At 50.4% G+C, this 22,942-nt stretch overlaps 5 protein-coding genes across 5 annotated transcripts; 1 reads left to right on the forward strand and 4 right to left on the reverse strand.

Annotated features, from left to right (window-relative positions):
• Positions 1 to 773: 773 nt before the first annotated feature.
• UCRPA7_6303 (putative sorting nexin-3 protein) lies at positions 774 to 1,324 on the reverse strand (the record flags this gene model as incomplete). The annotated part of the gene is made up of 2 exons (XM_007918842.1): positions 774 to 1,142; positions 1,247 to 1,324. The coding sequence occupies 2 exons, from the start codon at positions 1,322 to 1,324 to the stop codon at positions 774 to 776; spliced, it is 447 nt and encodes a 148-aa protein (XP_007917033.1).
• Positions 1,325 to 2,279: 955 nt separating this feature from the next.
• Positions 2,280 to 6,183, reverse strand: UCRPA7_6304 (putative pre-mrna-splicing factor sap114 protein; the record flags this gene model as incomplete). The annotated part of the gene is made up of 5 exons (XM_007918843.1): positions 2,280 to 2,593; positions 2,646 to 3,950; positions 4,533 to 5,015; positions 5,630 to 5,895; positions 5,990 to 6,183. The coding sequence occupies 5 exons, from the start codon at positions 6,181 to 6,183 to the stop codon at positions 2,280 to 2,282; spliced, it is 2,562 nt and encodes an 853-aa protein (XP_007917034.1).
• Positions 6,184 to 9,234: 3,051 nt separating this feature from the next.
• On the forward strand, positions 9,235 to 12,453 carry UCRPA7_6305 (putative glycosyltransferase family 39 protein; the record flags this gene model as incomplete). Its single annotated transcript, XM_007918844.1, has 4 exons — positions 9,235 to 9,488; positions 9,551 to 10,124; positions 10,177 to 11,637; positions 11,893 to 12,453. The coding sequence occupies 4 exons, from the start codon at positions 9,235 to 9,237 to the stop codon at positions 12,451 to 12,453; spliced, it is 2,850 nt and encodes a 949-aa protein (XP_007917035.1).
• Positions 12,454 to 13,290: 837 nt separating this feature from the next.
• UCRPA7_6306 (putative nacht and wd domain protein) lies at positions 13,291 to 14,370 on the reverse strand (the record flags this gene model as incomplete). Its single annotated transcript, XM_007918845.1, has 1 exon — positions 13,291 to 14,370. One exon carries the CDS (start codon positions 14,368 to 14,370, stop codon positions 13,291 to 13,293), a length of 1,080 nt encoding a protein of 359 aa, XP_007917036.1.
• A 6,227-nt stretch (positions 14,371 to 20,597) lies between these two features.
• UCRPA7_6307 (hypothetical protein) lies at positions 20,598 to 21,258 on the reverse strand (the record flags this gene model as incomplete). The annotated part of the gene is made up of 2 exons (XM_007918846.1): positions 20,598 to 20,622; positions 20,672 to 21,258. 2 exons carry the CDS (start codon positions 21,256 to 21,258, stop codon positions 20,598 to 20,600), a joined length of 612 nt encoding a protein of 203 aa, XP_007917037.1.
• Between the last annotated feature and the right edge of the window lie 1,684 nt (positions 21,259 to 22,942).

The following is a 22,942-nucleotide window of genomic DNA, read 5'->3' on the forward strand; positions in this document are numbered from 1 at the left end:
TGTTTAACAGCATATATCGGAACACATCTGTATCATAGAACGGACATAGACTTGGTCTGACGGCGTCTGCTTCCATGGCGTTGGGGCCGAGAAAAAAAGGCAGGAAGATGTTTATAATTGCATGCAAGCGCTTTCGGTGGAGGGAATTCTGTACATATTCAGGGGTCGATAACCAGGGGGAGGCGCTATACCCATCTCCAGATGCTTACGAAATATATAATAATCAAATCACTGTTCATACAGGTCACAACATCTATTGCCGATTTTTAGAGAAAGTGTTTTGTTTAACTGAGTAACGAATTCCTCCTGAATACGTTTCGGATGTAACGTACACTCATTGCTCGCGTAGTCATAAATGAAAGGTTTGGACCACGCAATGTCTTTCGAGAAAATATATGAGACCAACGCCACTAATCAGAGTCCTTCCCGGAAGAATGATATGAGTTTAAAAAGAAGAGAGACATTTTGAGGCTGTTGCCGGGGGTTGAGAAAAAGATGGGCATCCCATACTGCTTCCACAACTTTCCACTTTACCGTTTGCCATCATCCAGCCATTCAATAGTCGGAAGGCTACACCCTGTCATATCTCATCTGCCTCTTCATCATCCGCCAGCTTGTTCAACCCTTGCGTCTCGGCCCAGCCCTTGGGCGGTCGTTTGCGCAGCTTCCGTGGAGTGCGTTGGCTTGAGGATGAGGAGGACACTGCCAAACGAGCGAACCGGAAGAGTCACCAAGCATTGCGGTCCCAATTCGGATCTACATTGGCCATAAGGTCAGCTCAGGAGGCCCCCATCACCGACTTCTATACCGTTCAGCTTACCTTGCACAAAAGCAGCGAGCACCTTGCTGCCCGTCTGCAGCAGCGGGTGGCCGACGACGATCTTCAGGAACTTCTCGAGCCCGGCCCTGCGGCCCTCGATGACATCGTCACTGAAGCGGTTCGTGAACACCTTTCCGGGCAGGGGCGGGATGGTGACGCGCGCGCTCTCGCGCTCCAGGATGTCGCGGAAGTACTCGAAGTCCGAGTAGCGACGGCGCACGCTGCTCTGCCGCAGCTTGAAGGCGGGGATGTTGGTCCGGCACACGATCTCGTAGTCCGTATACATGTGCCGGCCGATGCCGTGCGTGCGCGGGTTGCGGACCTGTCAGGACGGAAGTAAGCTCGTCAGTTCACTTGCACAGCATCTTCCGCCATGTATGCCCACTACGTGCAGCCTCGTGGCTCCAGGGCAGTTCGGGGACGCACCTCGATCTCTAGGAAGTTCTCCGGCGGGCCATAGATCTCGTCAAAGGACTGCTGACGCACATCCGGCATGGTCTGCATGATGGGTCGATGTATGCGGGCCGCCGCCGAGCTGATGGAGCTGGGAGAGGACGGCGACTTCGGGGGCGAGACCGGCTGCTTGATGGTGCTCGCTGCGGGCTCGGCGCTGCTGCTGGGGTCAGCGGCGCGAGCGGTGTCTTGCCCGTCGGACCCCGTTTTGGCGGTATTCGGCTGCGAACGGTGCTCGAGAGCCTCGATGCGATCAAAGTAAGCGCAGGTTGTGGAAGTTTCGGATTGACTGGCGGGAGACGCTGCCTTGCGGGCACGAGGACGTGAAGGTGGTGAGCGTTGTGCGTAGAGGGAAGTTGACGATCTAAGAAGGTGGGGTCAGATGTTCTTTGGTGGGATGTCGAAGCTTAGTGGAGGAATCTCCAAGGCTTGCTTGCTTGCTTGACCGGTTGCTTAACCACGCAGTTCATTGCGCCAGGCCTCCACATGTAAGGCGGAGCAATTTGTCCACCGGGAAGCTATCACTTCCACGAGCTTGTCATTGCAACTTACCTCTCTGACAACATCACAAGGAATTTAGAGATTGGTCGCAACAAATTGTTCTGAATTTGGCATGATCTGCCGTTATCTGGTTGTATGGGTATATCATCCCAGACACCCAGGCTTGATAATTTCTATGTTACATTGCCTGAACTCCAGCCCAGTAGTTGCTTGCCAAAACACTCCTCTACCTGAATCTCTCCTTGCAGCATCCTTCCTGGTCTTTAGAAACAGGACCTATAATCTGCAATGCTTGTTGGTTTGAATTTCCAGTATAAGCAGATAGTCGACGGACATCTCCTCACCTAGCTTGATCCCAAGTCTGTACCTTTGTAGTAGAGATATCACAAGTGCCTCGCTTCATTTGCACGGCGCCAAGATCGCAGTGATCCGCACTGACTGAAGTCGAAGCTGGCTAAAACTTTCTAACCCCCGATTGATAGGCAAAGCCAACTGTCATAGCTCCTCATTTCTTCTCTGCCGCAAACTTTTGGTGAATAGCCCTGATTTGTTCATCAACGTTGACGGTTTGCAGATGCTTAATGTGTGCTTGACTGTTTCCCTCTGGGTTGCCATCGAAGCTGTTCAGGGCCACCTTCTTTCTTCGAGCAGCCTCCTCGTCGGAGAGGGGCAAGCCTGTCACTCCGTCGAAGACATCACTACGCTGGCTTGCCAACCTTTTGAGGTTGTTGGCAACATCTGCTGTAGACAGGTTTGTTGTAGCATAGCGCGACTCTGCCTTAGCTTTTTGCTCCTTCCAGCGCGGATCAAGAAGTTCAACTGTGATGAGACATTAGTACTTGGTGATAGATCTTCATAGCAAGCAGCTTACTTCTCATGTGCTCCTCTAGCTCGTTAAGAGGAATCTGCTGTTTACAGTTAGGGCAGAGTGCCATCTGCACCCCACGAGTACTAGCAACCCGTGCTGCAGCCCGCGGGACGTAGTTCTCTCTAATCTTCATTGGAGCAACGCCTCCCTTTGCCTCTGCTCGGGCTTGTTGTATCTGCGCACGTGCCTGCTCTCGCTCCTGGATCCTTGCATTCTCTTCCTCTTCTTGTGTCGATCTTGCTCGGACAGGTGGCGGCGCAGCTCCATTATACTGAGGAGGCATAACAGGCTGGTAGGGTTGTACTGCTGGCGCAGATTGCTGTGTTGGAGATGGATGTACAGGTAGCGTGTGGGCGGGCTGTGGCGGGTAGGCATTGAAGCTATTGTCATCGAAGGGGAAGGCTTCCTCGAGACGGAGATTTGAGCTGATCGAGACCTGCTTCTTTTCTTCCAGTGAGGCATACTGAAGATCGTTAAGGCTGGTCGGCGGAGGGAGATTTGCCTGGTCGTCGGATTCGGAAAAGACGATGGTCTCGACGACAACGAAGTCGTTCCAGTCAATGCTTGCAAACTCGATCTTCTTCTGCTCTTCCTCCTCTTCTTTCTTCCTCCTCTCTGCCTCCTGGTGCTTCGCCCATTCTGCTCGTTGTCTCGCGCGCAACAGAACGTTATACTTGTCATCGACATTTCGCTGTAGCTCTTCCACACGCTCCTGCTGTGCCTTTGACCCTTCTCCGCCAAGACCACTCTCTCGAAGTAGTATCGAATACTGATCTATCATGTGCTGGAAGTAGTTGTGGAAGGTGTGATTCGGGATGAGGAATTGGAACTGCGGGCTGCCGGCTTCTCGTTGGGAGAGCGAAGTCATGAACTGTCTGCCATTTCTCGCGACGAACAACGCTGTGAGCCGTAGGATCTCGAGATCCTTCTGATTGATACGCGGCATTCGCGCAGAGAATCGGAAATCTGGGGGCTTCGGCGGGCCCTTGGGCACCTCCTTCTCCGGCACAACTATGTCGCCAACGCGGCCGGCAGCGATGGCCGTCACGCGACCAGCCTCATACTCCTGTTTTCTCCACTCGTAGTACGCATTGTAGGGGTCGCCTTGGCTCATCAAGAAGCTAAACTTGGGGTTGGCTCCATGGCTCTCGCGGATGCGTTCCTCGAAACTTACGCCACGCCTTGCGACAAACCCAGCCGTCTTCTCAATCGCCTCTCGAATCTCCCCGGGCGGCGGGATGACCATGCCCTGGGGCGGCCTGATCTTGTCAAGCTCGGCAGACGCAGCTGCTACCGCATCCCCGTTCACTGCCATGATGGATTATTCGCGATGGGTCCCGCGACTCGGTTGTCGAGGATGCTGTGGACAGGGTCTTCGTGGTTGCGATCGGCGTGTAGATGCTAAGTCGCTACTGGCCGCTATTTTTTGTTAGTGACGGATCAGGGATTTTCCGTCTCTCGCTCTAGGACTGCAAGTCTTGGGCAACGCTAACCTACGAATTTCAGCAGCTTAGAACACCCCCACCAAGTACATCTTAGGCAGGGCAGATATCCTCCTTAAAGTTCCCTCTCCGTGCACAATACAGGAGTTTGGCCACAACATTGTCCTCCGGACAGGATGATTATGTTTTTTTTCCAGCATTTTCAGAATGCATCGTATCACAGGGTATCTAGAAGGCTCTCACCGTTCTCACCGTGCCTTAGATATAAACAACATTGAATCACGATAGGGAACGATCACAACCAAGCCCCATAACAGACAGCTTAGCAATTGAAAGAGCAGCAGATGAAGTTAGACAAAAAATCATAATATTACAAGTCAGTGCTATTCGAGCTAGCACATAGATCCCGCTACATGTCGTCAGATCCCACCTCCCGCCGACTCCTCACCATCTCCCCACAGAAACTCGACCTCGGCAAAGTCGGGACCAAAGAGCTCGGGGTCCTCTTGAACTGTCGCGCGGATGCTCTCGAGAGTTGGTTCGATCGGCGCCACAAGATGTATCCCGTCCACAAGAGACACCCCTAGATTGTGACCATCGTGGTTGTCCTTTCCAGCGAAGTAGACACCCATGACCTGACCCTGGTAGTCGAAGACGAGGCTGCCCGAGTCACCTCTGTCGCCAAAGCCTGCATGGCGACCAGAGTTTTCTTGTGACTCCTCTCTGGGACGAACAATGAGAACGACCTTGCCTACGCAGGTGATGGTCTTATTGTTGTCTGCCTTAGAACTGACAGCCATGCTGGGATGGATCTGGTTCACCTCCCCGAAGGTCCTGCCTGTAGTCCTCCCGACCTTGAAAACAGCTTTTCTGTTGACCAGACTAGTGTTGGCCGCTAGGATCTCCTCTAGCTCATGTAACGGCTGGACGCCTGTCTTGCTTCCAAGTGCCCGGGAGTGTCTTGCGTCCCTGCTGAATGAGAAGATCGTCTCAGAATCCAGACTCTACAACCTCGTATCAGCAAACGAACGACGATTCAAGCGAGCAAGGGAGTATCTGGTTAGCTGGCAAAAGACTCACGCTCGATAGGTGGGCAAAAGACGGGAATCGACATGGATCCAATTCCACGAGACCCCAGTCTAGCAAAAAGCCCGACGCTCTTTGGACCACGCCCAATCCAGAGCTACAGTAGACCATGCCAAGATGGGGTTCAAAAGCCTGTGCGTGGGCACAGCGTGTCTTGTCCGAGGCAAGCCCCGACTCAATCGTATCGAGGAGTTTCTTGTCTTGCGGGCTGAGGCGTTCGGCCGCTTGCTTGATCTTCAAGAGTTTGTATCTGTGGGAATCCCCCACCTCTTCCCGTGATTGCTGTAATTCTGTCTTCTAAACATCAATGTCGACGCGGGAGGGGCATTGAACCAAGGTCCTGGGGAACTCGCTGTCGAAGACTGGTTTCAGGGGTGTCTGGCTTTCTTTTGCAAGCGTCAGAACGATGTAACAAGACAGACGGTGTAGTGCACTGCGAGCGCTGTGTCTGTCACTTACTGCTGAGGACATGATGGCAGGTCAGAGCCAGGTACTTGGTCTTCTCCGCGCCGGCAGCTGATTTGGCACGCACTCTCAGGTAACCGCCGAGAGTGCCTGAGTCTCCGGAGCCTACAGTGCCAAGGCTGACACCGATTGGGGGGCTGTCGCAGAAAGCGTCCTCGAAGGAGTAGCCGTATCTGGCAAGAGTCCGCTTGTTCGTAGCATAGGCAGGGGAGATATCAAGATTAAGGATCTCGATCGCAATATCGCGAAGCTGTTCGAAACTGTGTGAATTTGTATGCCTATTGTGAGCCAAGGGTCCCTAGACGACACACAAGGAAGGGAGGAAGGCAGGGAGATGACAGAGTAACAACTCACCGGTACACACAGTTGGCAACCTCAACGGCAACCTCAACAGCGCGATCGATAGACATAGTAGCGGGCGGCACGGCAACCACAAGGGTCGGGGGAAAGTTGCAGAGGCCGTCACCTGCGAAGCCCAGGCGTAGAACGGCGAGAAGAGACCAGTTCACTTTGGAGATGGAGAGGAGGTCGATGATGTCGTTGCGCATGCTCTTGTTGTCCTTCTTCTCCCTCGCCGGCCCCTTCTGATCATCACTAGACACAGAAGTGAGACTAGGTCTAGAAGAACTAGAAGCGGAACTAGAAGTGTAAGTGGTTTGTTCGGTTTCGCGGATGAGGTCAAAGAAGTTGACAATGGGATGCTCCCCGATAGGAGCAGCAGTTCGCCAGCCTTCAAACGGCAGCCGCGGATCACCATGCTAAGGCGACGCCGCGAGGCTGACACGGGCAAGGAAATGGCCGCCTTGCTGGCCACGAGCGACAAAACGCTCCGTTTCCGGCTTCGATTCCGGATTTGGCATTGGATTCAGACTCGGACTTAGTTTTGCAAGACTGCCTGTGCCTATGCCTGTGTCTGTGGCTGATTCATCCAAGTCCATGGCGATCATGTGACGTGCTTGAGATAGCTTAGCTTTGAGGATGACAACAATGATGACAATGACGATGGTATCAATGGTGTCGATGGCCTCGTATTGATCGCCACTAGGCTCTTGATATTTCTATTGGCGTTCTTGTCTTTGTCGTCGTTGTCGAGAACAAGGTGACGAGGACGAGGACAGGCGATTGCAGTTGCCAAAGAGTAAATTGTAGACACCCTGAGGTGCTGCCAATGTCCAGTTAGCGTTAGCGTGTTTTAGCGCATCTTAGCGCCTATCGCTTGTCTGGGGTGCCGCAAATGAAGGAAAGGACATCCAGGTTGTGGCGTTTCGCTCTTGTGGCGCATGAGGCTGAGACAGCAAGTTCACATCTTTGCTAACGCCCACCTTGAGAAAGGAAGTGGGGCCGAGTAATCCACCATTTGGCTGCCACCTGGCCGCCATCTGGTCGTCGCACCTAATGTCCAGCTGCGACTCGTCCGACACGGCAACGACGCCATCACAACTAGTTCAAGGTTTGGTAATTAGTATTTTTGTAGTAGAAATTGAAATGTTAATAACTCTTTGGGTATGTACTAAAAAATTAAAAGACTAACTTATTAAATAGTCTAAGATCTCTGATTTATAGTTACAATTATATTCTCAATATAGTATATAGTCATGGTCGCGGTCGTGGTCGCGGTCGTGGTCGTGGTCGTGGTCGTAGTTATAGTTACTGACATTAGCTATCTAAGGTACGGTAACTCTATCAACTTGAGCAATTACATATTACTCTCTCCCCTTGCTTCATATGTCTTCAGATTGTTCGACATCAGAAGGTCATGTCCTTTGGCCTGCCCTCGAGATCATTCAAGCTCCATTTTCAGCTGTCGTGTTCGCACTGCGTGTGACAAGGACTCCCAGCCACAATGCGGTGGTCTTCAAGAATCCATTGCCTCACATCTGTCCACTATATCATAACCACGCTCGACGGCCCATGACATATCGTCAGAGCACAAGTCTTCTGTTTTCGATTCATGCTTTAGAGGGGATGGAGTTGCTCGCAGATCGAGCTGCAGCGGGCCTGGCGTAGCCCGCTTAGATTTGGGTCGCCGCTGCTTGGGTGTTTGCAGCTCGCTGTCGAGCATTCGGACAGAGTGAGCCATTTGACCATCTTTTCGCTCATACATCCGGTCGAGCCTGTGCTGACGGTGCTCGATCGTGTAGTTCAAGCGCTCAAGGCTGCGGCCCATGTAGAATTCCTTCATCTGAATCTGTTTGGCACATTTACGTCGTTGGTGCTGAATCTCGTCCGATTGCTCATTGGGTATCTGGTCAAGCTCGGCTCTCTTTTCCTGGACTTCGCGATGGAGTCTTTGCAGGTGACGAATCTCGTCCATGTCGTTGTAGCACCGACGTTATCAAGGAGTGACACGACGAGAAAACGTGGGAGTTGATTGTGAACTGAATGTAGAAGAGGATGTAAGTGTCTGCTGCGTAGGGAGGCCGAGAATGTGTGGTAGACGATGGAGAAATATACAGCAAAGTTAGACAGGCAAAGACATAAATATTACGACGAGTAAGAGACCCCAGAAGAAGCTTTGAGCCTGCATTTTTGAAGAAAGGCAAAGACTGCCGAGACCTCTGGTTGTGGAAATCTGGCCCATCAGTCGTGGTCAATCGCAACCATGGAATCGAGAAACTATCTTCTAGAGGTCGAAAAGAATGAGCCTCCGAGCCCTTAGACCCGTGTATACATAGTACAGTATGTCTCTCTGAAGACCTAGACTAATTGAAGCACATTTGGGATCCCAGTCTGCTTGGCTTTCCAGGTTTCCTACCTGCCTATGCTATCACGTCAAATGCCTAGATTAGGTCCATGGAAGCAAAGTAACACATGGAGGAGAAATTGGTCCGTAGCAGCAGTAACATGTCAAACGCGGGAAACTTACGAGCTAAACCAGGTACCCAAAGCTCCGGTGCTAGCGGCCCGGCATGGGAGAGGATCGCCTGAGGGGAGGGGGGGGGGTTCCACCCCTGCAGGCCATCCCTTTCTAGTTTCCAGGCTCTCCCAGCGCGCCCAAGTTGGGGTAGCGCGGCCACTGCAGGGCAGATACGACGCGCGCCATGGACGAGGTGGGACAGCTGGGTACAGTAGTTAGCCCGCTTACTGCGTACCTTAGGTACGGCGGGCTGCCAACTAGGGCCCCAGCTAGCCAATGACACTCGTCAGCTCCCCGTCCCTTTTCCAGAAAGGCCACTTAAGCTACAAATTTATTGTGTGATGCCGTCCAGCTTCAGCCCCCTTTCTCCAACCCTCTCCTCCCCCCAGGAAACCTCATCCATACTGCAAAGGGCGACCGAAAGAAGACAGATCCTCGAGGCTGTGATAGAGGCCTCATCTGTGCTTCTTCTCTTCTAACTTCTCTTATTCCTCTTCTCAATCCCTTTGGCTTGGTTGGAGCACCTCCACCCACCCCATGACGACCTTGTAATTGATCGCCTTCCTTTCTTGACTCTCTTTAATCCCGGTTTCCACTTCCCTTTTGTCCTCCGGTCCGGTTAAAGTCGCGGTCTCGAGTCGCGTCCATCTGCGTGGGGAAGTAGGAAGTGATCCAGAAAGAAGGGCCCGATATCCACACTTCACCTCGGAAGACCGATTGCTGTAGATCATCCTCTCCCATCATGGCTCGAGCCAAATCGCCCGCCGCCCGGGCATCTCCCACCGCGCCGCCTCCCCCTCCGCCGACATCCAATACCGTCTCACGAACCAAGCCGAAGCGTCCTGACGACTATACATCAGAGGGCGTCGAAGATAACGATGTCTTCCTCCTACCAATCTCAGACTACCAATGGATGCTGGGCTTGACAGTCCTCGGTGCCATCGTACGGCTCTTCCGTATCTACCAGCCAACCAGCGTTGTCTTCGACGAAGTCCAGTATGCACCTCGCACAAGCTCCGAATCCTTACAAGTACAATAATTGACTCTTCTTCTCGCAGTTTTGGTGGATTCGCTTCCAAGTACATCAAGGGCAAGTTCTTCATGGATGTCCACCCGCCCCTGGCCAAACTCCTCATCACCTTGTTCGGCTGGCTAGCTGGCTTCGATGGTGACTTCGACTTCAAAGAGATTGGCAAGGATTATCTTGAACCTAAGGTTCCCTACGTTGCCATGAGACTGTTCCCTGCCATCTGCGGTGTCCTACTGGTGCCCACCATGTTCCTCACGCTCAAGGCTGCGGGATGCCGAACATTTACAGCTGCCATGGGTGCTGGTCTGATCATCTTCGAGAACGGTCTTCTGACTCAGGCACGCTTGATTCTCCTCGACTCTCCTCTGATGATTGCCACTGCCTTCACTGCCCTGGCCTTCACGTCTTTCACAAACCAACATGAATTGGGACCTACCAAGGCCTTCCAGCCAAGCTGGTGGTTCTGGCTTGTCATGACTGGTCTTGGCTTGGGTGCCACCTGCAGCATCAAGTGGGTTGGTCTCTTCACCATCGCCTGGGTTGGAAGCTTCACCCTCATTCAGCTCTGGGTTCTCCTCGGTGACACCAAGACTGTGACTCTGGTAAACTCCCTACAAACATTCAGTTTCAATTGCAACCACTAACTTGGCGCAGCGCATATTCGCTAAGCACTTTATGGCTCGAGTATTCAGCTTGATCGTCATCCCCGTAACCTTCTACATGGCCATGTTTGCTATCCACTTCCTCTGCCTGGTCAACCCCGGTGACGGCGATGGTTTCATGAGCTCCGAGTTCCAATCTACTCTAAACTCGAAGGGTATGCAAGACGTTGCCGTTGACGTTCTGATGGGCAGCCGAGTTACTATCAGACATGTGAACACTCAGGGTGGCTATCTTCACTCGCACCCCCTGATGTACCCCACTGGTAGCAAACAGCAACAGATCACTCTGTACCCCCACAAGGATGAGAACAACATCTGGCTCTTGGAGAACCAGACTCAACCCCTGGATATTCATGGCGAGCCCATTAATGGCACCTCTGCATGGAACAACCTTCCTGAAATTCCGTACATCAAGGATGGCGATGTCATTCGGCTGTACCACTTGCCAACTCATCGCCGTCTTCACTCCCACGATGTCCGACCCCCTGTCACCGAGGCTGACTGGCAGAACGAAGTATCTGCCTATGGTTATGAAGGCTTCGATGGCGATGCCAATGACTTCTTCCGCGTCGAGATTGTTAAGAAGAGATCCAAGAAGGGTGTAGCTCAGGAGCGAGTCCGTACCATTGAGACTAAGTTCAAACTTGTTCACATCATGACTGGCTGCGTTCTCTTCTCCCACAAGGTCAAGCTTCCGGATTGGGCTTCTGAGCAGCAAGAAGTCACTTGCGCCCGAGGAGGCACTCTCCCCAACAGTTTGTGGTATGTGGAGTGGAATGAGCATGACGCCCTCGGTCCGGATGCAGAGAAGGTCAACTATGACCGCCCTGGTTTCTTCCGCAAGTTCTGGGAGCTGCAGGAGGTGATGTGGAAGACAAACGCCGGACTCGTCGAGTCGCACGCCTGGGATTCTCGACCGCCATCTTGGCCCGTCCTGCGACGAGGCATCAACTTCTGGGGCAAGGACCATCGTCAGATCTACCTTATTGGTAACCCAATTGTCTGGTGGAGTTCCACCTTGGCTGTGGTCATCTATGTGCTCTTCAAGGGCGTTGCCGTCCTCCGATGGCAACGCAGCTGCAACGACTATGCCAACGCTGTCTTCAAGCGATTTGATTACGAGATTGGCACATCGGTTGTGGGGTGGGCATTCCACTACTTCCCGTTCTACCTGATGCAACGCCAGCTTTTCTTGCATCATTACTTCCCAGCTCTGTACTTCGCCATTATCGCTTTCTGCCAAGTGTTCGACTTCGCCACCGCGAGATTCTCGAGTCTTGTTCGCGACCCGGTCGTGAACAAGGCATTGGCAGTGAGCTTCCTGGCTCTATCAGCCGTCGTGTTCGCGCTCTTCTCCCCGCTGGCATATGGCAACCCGTGGACTAAGGCTGAGTGCAACCGCGTGAAGCTGTTCAATACTTGGGATTTTGACTGCAACACTTTCTATGACAACGTAAGTAGCATCCCCTCAGCAGTGATACCTGAAAGAAAATTGCCCGAGAGAGGCTAGTTCGGGCGGGGTTGGCACAGAAGGAAGCAATACGAGTAGTGTATATAGCAAGTGCTATTTTGAGGCCTATGCTACTTGGAATCGTGCGGCACTACCTTGGATTCTGAGCGCTGGCTTTGGCGTCATACACGTAGATCAGACAGGCACACAATATCTCCTTTCCTCCAACGCACACTAATGCGTCATCTTTTACATTAGTACGACCAATACTCTTCCGTTGCGGTCAAGTCTTCTCCCCAGCCCACAGCATCCACAGCACCACCAGTCAACATTCCCGTCCAGGGCGGACAGCAGGGACAGATTCCGATCGCACAGAAGGCCAAGGAGGCCCCGGGCGAGCCGGCGGCGGGGATTTCCGGCGCGCCCCCGCCGCCCGCCGGCCAGCGCATCCTCTCGCGCGAGGAGCGCATCGAGTACCGGGACCAGGACGGCAACGTGCTCAACGAGGAGCAGGTGAAGGCGCTCGAGGGCAAGGTCGAGTTCAAGACGCGCTACGAGACGCGCACGCGCGTGGTCGACGAGAACGGCAACGAGGTGGTCAATCTCGGCGTCGGCGAGTCGCCGGACCAAGACGCCCCAAGGCAGCCCGTGGCGCCACCCCCGCCGGCCGCCGAGGGCGGTGACCAGCAGACCAGGAAGCTGGTGCCCGACGAGCCGATCGTCAAGGACGCCGCCAAGAGCGTCGAGGGCGAGAACGAGGCCAAGGCGAAGCTGGCCAAGCCGGCGAGCGAGGGCAACGAGGCCACGGCCGGTCAGTAGATCTAGAGCGAGCGTTGACCGGTGGCGGGCATTGTGTTGGCCTGGCGCAATCTGGAGTGTATGCTATACTTGTTACCACTACTAATGGCTGGCTGGGAAGGAGGGGATTCTGGAGCTGAGGATCTGGAGGAAAAGAGAAAAAGCATCTTCTTGTCTTGTCAGGGTCAAGTCGTCATGTTACGTTATGTCTTTGGACGCAAAACAAAACTCTCAACACGCTGTACGCGATAGCTTATTCCCTTTAATCGATATCATTACCTTACCTGACTGTTATATATGCATTGATTTATGTTGTAGATGATAAAGCAACGACATTGCCAAGCCACCTCGCCCATCGTCCGAACTCAAGTTCTACGACTTATACTTATGATCAGAGCCCATACAACCCATCCATCGTGCCTATGACTTCAAAAGCCACTGGCTTGGCATCTCTGAAGCAATGTGGCCAGCAAGGCTAAAATTGCAGTGAAATGTGCCTGTGCGTTGAGCCCCGAGTCAACATACTTTTATGAATTCATGGATGGTCAAAGGGTCATCTTCTGGGCCAATGGATTATGATTCCGGGCTTATTATGTCAATCAGACTCTTGTAGGTGGTGGTGTACTGCGTTTTCGGTTGGTAGTGGTAGAAGCTTGTGGGCATGAACAAAACCCATGCATGGAAGCGTCAAGGAGGTCAATGCGCTGCACGCCTTCCAGTCTCTAAGAATATCACACCAACATCCCGCCAGTCGATACGAGAAAGAAAGAGATTCTTGCTGCTCTATGCTCTACATTAATAGTCTCGGAGGAGCCGATCTTCGGCACCGTCTATGATAAGCACAGCTACCTCTCAGTATTATGAGAAGTTGAAGTTCGATATACCACCGGAGACTGACATGCCTGCCAGTACATTCCTACCAGTGATTGGGCCATTGAACACAGGTCCTCCTGCTCCCTGTGGGCTATACGTTTGCGCTTCAACCTGACTCATGTTTGTCCCTGGTACCTTGTGCGGTAGAATCTTGTGCAAGACGGCTTTGGCATACGCAGCAGCCATGGCGGCGGCGTATGGTTGCCAATCTTTGTTCTTGTGTTCATCTCCATAATCACAAACACCGCGGATGACACCAACGGGTATCCGATTCATGGTGCCGGCAGCTTCCATCTCAAGGCCAATCACGCCGTACTTGTCTCGGAGCTCGTTCCTCTTTTGAGCGTTCTTCATTAACTTCTCTCCCGACCCGATCGGCCCGTACCACACTCGCGTACGCTTGGAGTCTGGTCGGCGGGCTCGCTCGACAATTTTCTCTACGCCCTGATCATCTACTTCATAGAAAATGTCATGATCCTGACCAGGATCAACAAATGTCCCATTTATATGCTCCTCCTCTTTCATGGTCTCGTAATAGGGTAGGAATATCTTGGCATCGTTCGGTGCCTTGAGTTTGATGCTTCCGATAGCAGACCTTATAACCGTCTCAGTGGTAGCAAGGACATGCCCGAAACGCAGAAGTTGGAACCCGTCCTTCCCAGTCTCCTTTCCCAGATCATAGGCTATCAGCCCAGCGTTGTTCCCCTCTGGCAGCGCAACTAGAACATCGCCGAGGCGGATGTCACGAGGTGGAGTTGTGGACAGATTCGGGAGACCAGCGGCGACGCCGACCAGTAACCCAAACCACAGGTTGGGGAAGAATTTCTTGACTTGGCTGGCGAGAGCGGCTGCGGAGCCGGTGCCGTACTCCTGACCTGCAGGGAGAGTGGCAACGATTATGTTATGCCCGCATATATCGCCAGCATGAAAGACATAATCATCGCCTCGGCCCAGTGCAAATTGGCCGTCGTGTACGTTGTCCAGCATATGCAGGGCCGCTTGCACCTCGATTTCAAGCGGGGCAAGCCATGCCACGGTATACAATGAAGGGTCTAGTTCATACATTGAATGATGGGAGCTTTGGGTATCTATATAGCTGATCGATGATTATTGTATGAGCCTGCTAAGTAGATGCTAGACGAGGCTCCGAATGTCTTGGCGAGTATGCCTAACTGTCGAGGCTACCAGCCTTGTCGATCTTTATTGGCTGTTGTGTAATTTTCAGCTGCTTTAACTATCGATCTAGATCTCTACTGTTCTAAACTTATTTGATATTTGGAAACTTGTTATTGAGGCTTAGTTAGTGATCTTGATGTTGGCTTGGAGAGGTTTTTGACGCCTCTATTGTGATTGCTTTTGATTGATTAGGCGGCTGGGTTGTCTTAAGGAGTGTGTTAGAATTTAGTGGTAGGTATTAAGGGTTCTTTAGATACTTTGCTGATCATATAAGTCTCTACGATCTGGAAGACAAAGGCGATAATCAAGTGGCTTGTAAGGGAGGTTTTGTCACGTAGTCTATAGGATCTTCCTGATTAGATGAGTAGAGATGTCTCTTGAATTGAAGAACTACGCGAATGCTCTTCTTCTTACTTACTTCCCTTTTTCTAACTCTTGAACCTCCTCTCCCTTTAACTAGTAAAGAAAAACTGAGTGCACGGACTGGAACGCAGCCTTGTCTAGGAACCACGTACTATGTTACGTCTTCTGATCACAGTTCAACACACGCAAACCCGTGATCCCTGCGTCACTGTAACGGAGGATAATGATCTCCGAGAGGATGGTTTTTAGCATACCAAAAAAGTTGGAAAAAAATTCCCAAGCCAAAAAACTGCTGGCTGAGTGAAAAGGAAGAAAAAAAAGAAAGAAAGAAATTCCCAGATCCGAGATTCGAACCCGGCGCTTCCGCCCCTTCGACGGGCCAGCGTCCGCTCTGTAGGCTTCTTCTGGTGACTCCGGACGTGCTACCACTACACCAATCTGGGTTAGTGGAATTAGAGCAAAAAGAAAATTGTAAAGTCATAGGTTAGCGATAGTGGTACCCACAAGGGCCAACCCCCGCCGTGCCAACGGCGTCGGTTGTTCGCAGCGGGGCCAAGTCAACTTTTGGGGCAACGAAGTCCGTTGGTCAGGCAGACTCTTCCTGGCGTGGCATGCGCTACGCTCGTGAATCGAATGGAAGCCCTTTTTCTCTGCTGGGTGACCGCCCCTTGGGGTCTCCCACCATAATAGAAGAATTAGCATCACGTATCCGATGCCATCCAGATAGACACTATGTTGCGACATTGGTTTAGTCTAGATTCCTTCTGAATCTTACGGACCCAACGCTTCCCCTCTCTTCTAAACGTTGAGAAGGACGTTCTCTTGTATAGATCATGTTGGATCTGGTTAAGCTACTGCGCGAACTCGACATTATCAGGCTCTCGTTACTTCTTACGTACCGGGGGATTGAGAACTGAGTAATACAGAGTGACACACTGACAAGACATCCTTATTCTCCAGTCAGTATTTTTCGGTAACCGGAGATGCTTGGGAACGGGGCGCCTCGCTTTACCTCGTTTCTATGAGAATGTCTCGGCCTTAACTGCTGATGTGGATGAAGCGTTATATAGGGCGCGGCAATTTTGTCATTAGTTGAAATGCGGAGCAGCTGAACTAGAAGGAACCGAAAGGAAAATGGGAAGGATGATCGAAGACGAGGGCATGGAGTATTTATCCAACAAAGTCAGGCCAAGAAGCAGGGATCTGCTTGGACGGGGTAGGTTGGGGTCCAGCCCTGGAGGGGCCTAACGAGCGAATCCAAAATCGGCATACCCGACAGCGACACGATTATTACAAGCAAGGCAAGCCATGCCACAGTATACAATGAAGGATCTAATTTGGGCATTGAATGACAGAAATTCTACGTATCTATATAGTGGATCTATGATAACTGTATGAGCTGGTGAAGAAGATGCCAGATGAGGCTCCGAGAGTCTCGACCAGTATGCCTAGCCGCCGAGGGCAAGCAGCCTCGTCCATCTTTATTGGTTGTTGTGCAGCTTTCAGCCGCTTCAACCACCACTGACCTGGATCTCATGTTCCAGGAGCCATTTTATTCCCGCGATCTCTTCATTGTCGAATACTATAACACAAAAGTAGATCACTGAAATCGGTAGCGAGTCTCCGGAAAACCGGAGTGGATCTCTCAAAGCCCGGCCCGATGGACCCACCACCTCCGACATTTGGTCCGATCGGCGGCCGGGATGTCATTGCTGGGACACACGTCTCCGGGGGCACTTTGAACGTTACGTTCAACAACTCAGGAGGTAACAGAGCATCAACTCCGAAACTCAAACCAGTCTATAACTCTGAATAGGCTCCAGCCAATCGCCCTCTCCCTGCCGCTTGATCCCATTTCCGCGTAACGAGGATGTCGTTAATCGAGACCACATCTTCGCCGAACTCGACAAGCTGCTTCCGCCATCTTCAAAATCACAAAGCGCGGCCCTCTGGGGCTTAGGCGGCTCGGGGTGAGATAGAACCCTCCAGTCTCCTGCGACCCACACTAACAGAGACAGAAAAACGCAAGTTGCGCTCGAGTATGCCTACCGACGAAGTCAGATCGACTCCTCCTGCTCAATATTCTGGGTCCACGCCGACAGCGTGACTACTTTCACTCAAGATTACAAACTCATTGGAATGAAGTTGGGCGTGGACAACAGTCTAGATGGTACCAAGCTGCTGGCAGCTGTGTGCGAGCGAATTACAGCCAGTGCCTCCTGGCTCCTCATCCTCGACAATGCAGATGATCTGAGCTTATTTGGAGTTGGACAAAAGCCTCAACAAACATCTCAAAACGATACAGCAGTTGAAGTACACAACCTATATGAGTTTATACCACATGCTATCACGGGGACAGTGCTTTGGACGAGCCGTGACCAGCGAATCTGTGGTACTCTCGTCGGCGCCAAACGGGCGATCAATGTGGCTCGAATGACAGACGGCGAGGCAAAGGCACTGTTCGAGTCTGTCAGAGCTATGGATATCAAGGAGGATGAAGCAGCCGATGCAGACCAACTCCTTCGGGAGCTAGAATGGCTCCCACTTGCTATATCTCAATCTGCCGCATATATACGGAGAAGATCAGTATCTGTTAAGAAATATTTATCAATGCTAAGTAGTCGGAGGAAAAGGTGGAGACTTCTCGAGGAAACAGAGTTCGACCGCCACCGTCGGCCCCATGTGTCGAATAGTATCCTTGGGACTTGGGACATCTCCATCGAGCACATTCAACACGAGAACAGACTGTCATATAACATTCTTCATATACTGGCTTTTCTCGATAATCAGAACATACCTTTTGAAATTATCCGGCAAATAGCAGTATCGAAAGACGTGGATGAGGCTGTCAGCAACAATTACACCACCGAGAGCACTGACTTAGCCGCTGGCGTCAACCCCAATGGCGACAACGAGGACGACCATAACGACGAGAACTTTCAGGATGTAATCGATGCCATTGCTCGACTTCAAGAGTTTTCATTCCTTCATGGTCGAAAGTCTGAAGACAACAGCCGGGCATTTGAAATGCATAAACTGGTACAAGAGGCTACACGATATAGTCTGGGCAGGGAAAGCCGACACGCGGAGGAGGTATTCTTCTCGAGGACAGCCCTCGAAGTTGTCGACGCTCTATTTCCTCAGAGTCAACCGGAATCATGGGATGGGTGCGAGAAATACCTATCACATGCCCAACAGGTATGCGAGTGGGCCGAGTTATGTGAAAGAGAGCAAGACGCATCTAATCTTCTAAGCGAAGTCTCTTACTACCTTTACGACCGCGCAAGGTGGAGAGAGAAGGAGCCAGTGGACAAACGGGCATATAAGCTTCGAAAAAGTATATTGGGTGGCAAGCATCCCGACACAATCTCTAGTATGGCCTTTCTTTCCACGACATATCATGGCCTAGGAAGATACGAGGCAAGTATGGTACTGGATACTGAGATATTAGCATTACGGAAGGAGATTCTGGGTGAAAGACATATCGATACAGTTGAGGGAATGGCTTCGCTCGCTGAGACGTATCATGCACTAGGAAGATACGAAGAGGCTAGGATGATCAAAACAGAAGTATTAGCATTACGGAAGGAGATTCTGGGTGAAAGACATATCGATACAGTTGAGGGAATGGCTTCGCTCGCTGAGACGTATCATGCACTAGGAAGATACGAAGAGGCTAGGATGATCAAAACAGAAGTATTAGCATTACGGAAGGAGATTCTGGGTGAAAGACACGTCGACACAATCAAGGGAATGGCTTCACTTGCTACAACATATCATACACTAGGAAGATACGAGGAGGCCAGGATGATCAAAACAGAAGTATTAGCATTACGGAAGGAAATTCTAGGAGAAAAACACCCTGATACCATAGATGGCATGGCTTCACTCGCTACGACATATCATCAACAGGGAAGGTATAGCCAGGCTGAGAAGATGGATATAGAAGTGCTAGCGCTAAGAGAGGAGCTACTAGGCTACAGACACCTTGACACTATTCAAGCTATGTCTGATCTCGCTTCAACATACCATCAACAGAGAAGGTATAGCCAGGCTGAGAAGATGAAGGTGGAAGTGCTAGCACACAGAGAGGAGCTGCTAGGCCACAGGCACCCTGACACTGTTAAAGCTATGTCTGATCTCGCTTCAACATACCATCAACAGAGAAGGTATAGCCAGGCTGAGAAGATGAAGGTGGAAGTGCTAGCACTCAGAGAGGAGCTGCTAGGCCACAGGCACCCTGACACTGTTCGAGCTATGTCTAAGCTTGCTATAACATACTATCGACAGGAACGATATGAAGAGGACGAGAAGTTATCAGTGTAAGTGCTGGCACTATGAAAGGAGATACTCGATGATAGACACTCTGATACTATTGAAGCTATATCTAAGCTTGCTATAACATACTATCGATAGAAACGGTATGAAGAGGACGAGAAGTTATCAGTGTAAATGCTAGCACTACGAAAGAAGATACTCGATGATAGATACCCTAATATCGTTAAAGCTATATCTAAGCTTGCTATAATATACTATCGACAGGAACGGTATAAAGAAGACAAGAAGTTATCAGTGTAAGTGCTGACACTACGAAAGAAGATACTCGATGATAGATACCCTGATATCGTTAAAGCTATGTCTAAGCTTGCTATAATATACTATCGACAGGAACGGTATAAAGAGGACGAGAAGTTATCAGTGTAAGTGCTGGCACTACGAAAGGAGATACTCGATGATAGACACCCTGATACCGTTGAAGCTATATCTAAGCTTGCTATAACATACTATCGACAGAAACGGTATGAAGAAGACGAGAATTTATCAATGCAAGTGCTGGCACTGCGAAAGGAAATACTCGGTAATAGGCATCCAGACACACTCGACGCTATGCATGATCTGGCCATCATCTGGTATAGTCGTGGCCAGTATTCTAAGGCTGTGGCTTCGATGACAGAATGCTTCCAGTTGCAGTCTGATATTCTGGGTATAGACCACCCTGACACGCAAGAGACACTTATTAGACTACAGGACTGGGAGAAAGAGGGCCAAAAAACAAAGCCTGTTCGTTCATGTGGCTGGCATCTTCCATCTATGTTGAGCGCGTGCTGTTTATAATGCTAGATGGGGGTAGCTTTGTATGTATAAAAACGGTGTCAAGGTATAAGTAGAACTTCATAACCCACCAACTAATTACTGCGGCGCCACCAGATTACTACACTTGACCCCCATAAAGGTCCCTATTGATCCCTACAGTATAACTATTATAATTTAAGTGATATAAGAATAAAGACCAACGTGGTTAGTGCTGTATTGACGAATTCACAAGGCCGAATTTGTTCCCTCTATCTGGGCTGCCTCTCCGTGGGGAATGAGAATGAAGGTGATTCTCTGATAGTCTTCTATGAAATTGTCATTCGGCTGCTTGAATCTACATGCTGAGTCAAGAATTGACATGTAAAAGACACACTCGGGAAGTGAATCTCACTTTCAAAAACAGTCACCCGTTTATAACTATTTATCTATTCAGCCTGCACTCTTAAATAAAAAAATATAAATCCATCATCTAGCATTAGATCATCAAGTTATGACATAAGCGCTACAACCCCCTCCTACATCAGCAACCAAAAACAAACACCAACATCGACAGCGGACAAAGGAGCATGTCGACAGTCATGGCGATGTCGTTCATACCATTCATTGGATAGATACAGACATCAGTGGACATGACAGGGGGTCTCTGCTGGCGTCTGTACCTAGTCGAAAGTACAGGTGCAGCTCCTATAAAAGTTAGCAAGCCAGGTCATTAGTCCAAAGTGTGGATACGTACAAGACAAAGAGGAAGCCCTCGCACTTGCCGTGGCCTTGCTTGCCAGGGGGGGCGCACTTCTGGCAAAAGTTGTTGCAAAGGCCATCGCCACCGAGAAAGGGGCAGGGGCCGTTGATGAGGCACTCGCCGGGGACAGGCGGGGTGGAGTTAGCCGCTGCGAGGCCCGAGGACGAAACGTCCATGTTGCGCTTGAACTGTTCGTGGGCCTGAGCCATGGCTAGCGTGCGGTAGTACTCGACTTGCTCCTTAGACATGCCCTCGATCTCAGAATCAGATGTGCTGATATTCAAAGCTCTTGCAAGGACCTCAGAAGCAGTCGTATTCATGTTCATGTTCAAGCTTCGGTCGACCGCTGTTGTCGCTTTCTCCTCGTGCTTGTTCATATCCCTCGCAACTACATCTGCAACCATTTCCGTATAGTGCATATTGGCAGCCTTTGTAGCATTGACCTTGGCCGTGAGGAGCGGTGAGGAGGTCATATTGATTGGCAGGGGGGTGATGATGTCCTTGGCGTCTAGTGTCTTGTTAAGGGGAACACTGAGAGCGCCAGAAGCCAGAACGACCACGAAAGCAGTGAATGTCTTCATGTTGTTTATCTGTGTGACTTAAAAAGTGCTCGAACAAAAGCTATTTTAGCAGTAGTAGACTCTATAAAGAAAATCTATTGAATACTCAGAATCAAAGCCATGGATGAAGGCGACAGATTACGTTTATATATACTTGCAACTGCACCTCAATCAGAGTTTCCCCTGACCAAGCTACAAAACTTCAAATATGCAGATCCTATGTTGTTGAGTATGAAAATATGATAATGATGCAGAGTTGAAGATCTCATCCCCTGAAAGGATGGGAGCTTCATAAAAGAAAACTCTTGAAAAGATACAGCACATTCTTCGGTGGCGTATTCACAGTTATTGTCGACTCGATAAATGGATACTAACAAAGTTCTCAAGACAGATCGGTACATTACTTTCTGCCATACGTATCAATTCTTGGAGTGTTGAGACACAATGCACCAGAATGCAAGGCGAAGTCTTAGATGCTATGCTGGTGTCTCGCTCTACATCAACGAGCTGAACAAACTGAATCGCTGTTTGGGTATATGCAATACGAAAGAGTTAGACACACTGGAAGATGAGCAAATGACAGTTAGAATTAACTTCAATACGCAAGCCTCGCAAGCCAATAACGATCAAGAGTCACGTCACGCAAGCATTACATTCGATATTTTCGTATCCGCCAGGTGAGACACCCAGCCACCGGAATCTTCTATGTGAACGGTGCGGCGGAACGGCAAGTCTCGCCCATCACATTGCAGCAGAAGAACGATAAGGCTGAGATACGAAAGAAAATCATACTTTGCTCCCTTGATCGCATTCTACACTCAATTTCAAAATCGCATAGGCTCTCTTAGAAGGAGATATCGCGGTTGATCCAGGAGCTAGGCCACAACGGCCTACGGTAGGGCATGGCGACCCGCGACGCCGAGAGACGTCTTCTTGCGCGTATTCTCCACATGGTCTCCAAGCCGGGTTCATCGCCGCGATGTCGTCGTTCCAGAGCTCAGAATGTTCTAGCTGGCCAGCAACCGTTCGTGCCTTGGAGGTAGCGAACTTTCCAGTATTTTCAAGAAGACAGCAATCAATCTGTTAGAGTGAATAGCCTGGCCAGCAGGTCTTCAAACAGTTTCGTCAAGCTCCATCTGTCTCGTCACTGTCGCTGGCAAAGATGTTGGCGCCTGGGAAGCACTTCGGAAGCATGATACGGTGTCTCGCAAGATCCCTCTGCCGTCGTCAAATTCACAACTGGCTTAGCAGATACACGTCGCCGCCGTATTGGCAGTGCTAAGCTACCACCTAACAGAGCAGATCTTTCGGCTGCTATATGTCGTAGAAGACAGAAGCGATCTTAACAGAACTCTCAACAATCTTGCTGGCAATAACCCTTAGAAAGGGATGTTTCTCTAGTCAATCTGACTCAATATTCTCATGACAGAGAAATAGTCGATGTACTTGAACCTCTATAGAGATTTTTTATTAATCTTATAGTAAAATTATTATATTGTAAGATAGATCTCAATCGATAGTAATGGTCTTAGACTATTAGACGCTTTTCTCCTTACTTCTCTACTACAGATGCGGCTCGTGTGCCTATCTACTGAAAAGAGGTTCTATATGTACTTATGAGAGAGAAGAAATGCGAGCTTTGTTGCGCTGTGGTAGTGACAAATTGACATTGAAACTTGGAGATTAGCTTGATTAATGTAAGTAG

The sequence above is a fragment of the Phaeoacremonium minimum genome (assembly GCF_000392275.1).
Source record: "Phaeoacremonium minimum UCRPA7 unplaced genomic scaffold PA7_03_scaffold_464, whole genome shotgun sequence".
Taxonomy (NCBI): Eukaryota; Fungi; Ascomycota; class Sordariomycetes; order Togniniales; family Togniniaceae; genus Phaeoacremonium; species Phaeoacremonium minimum.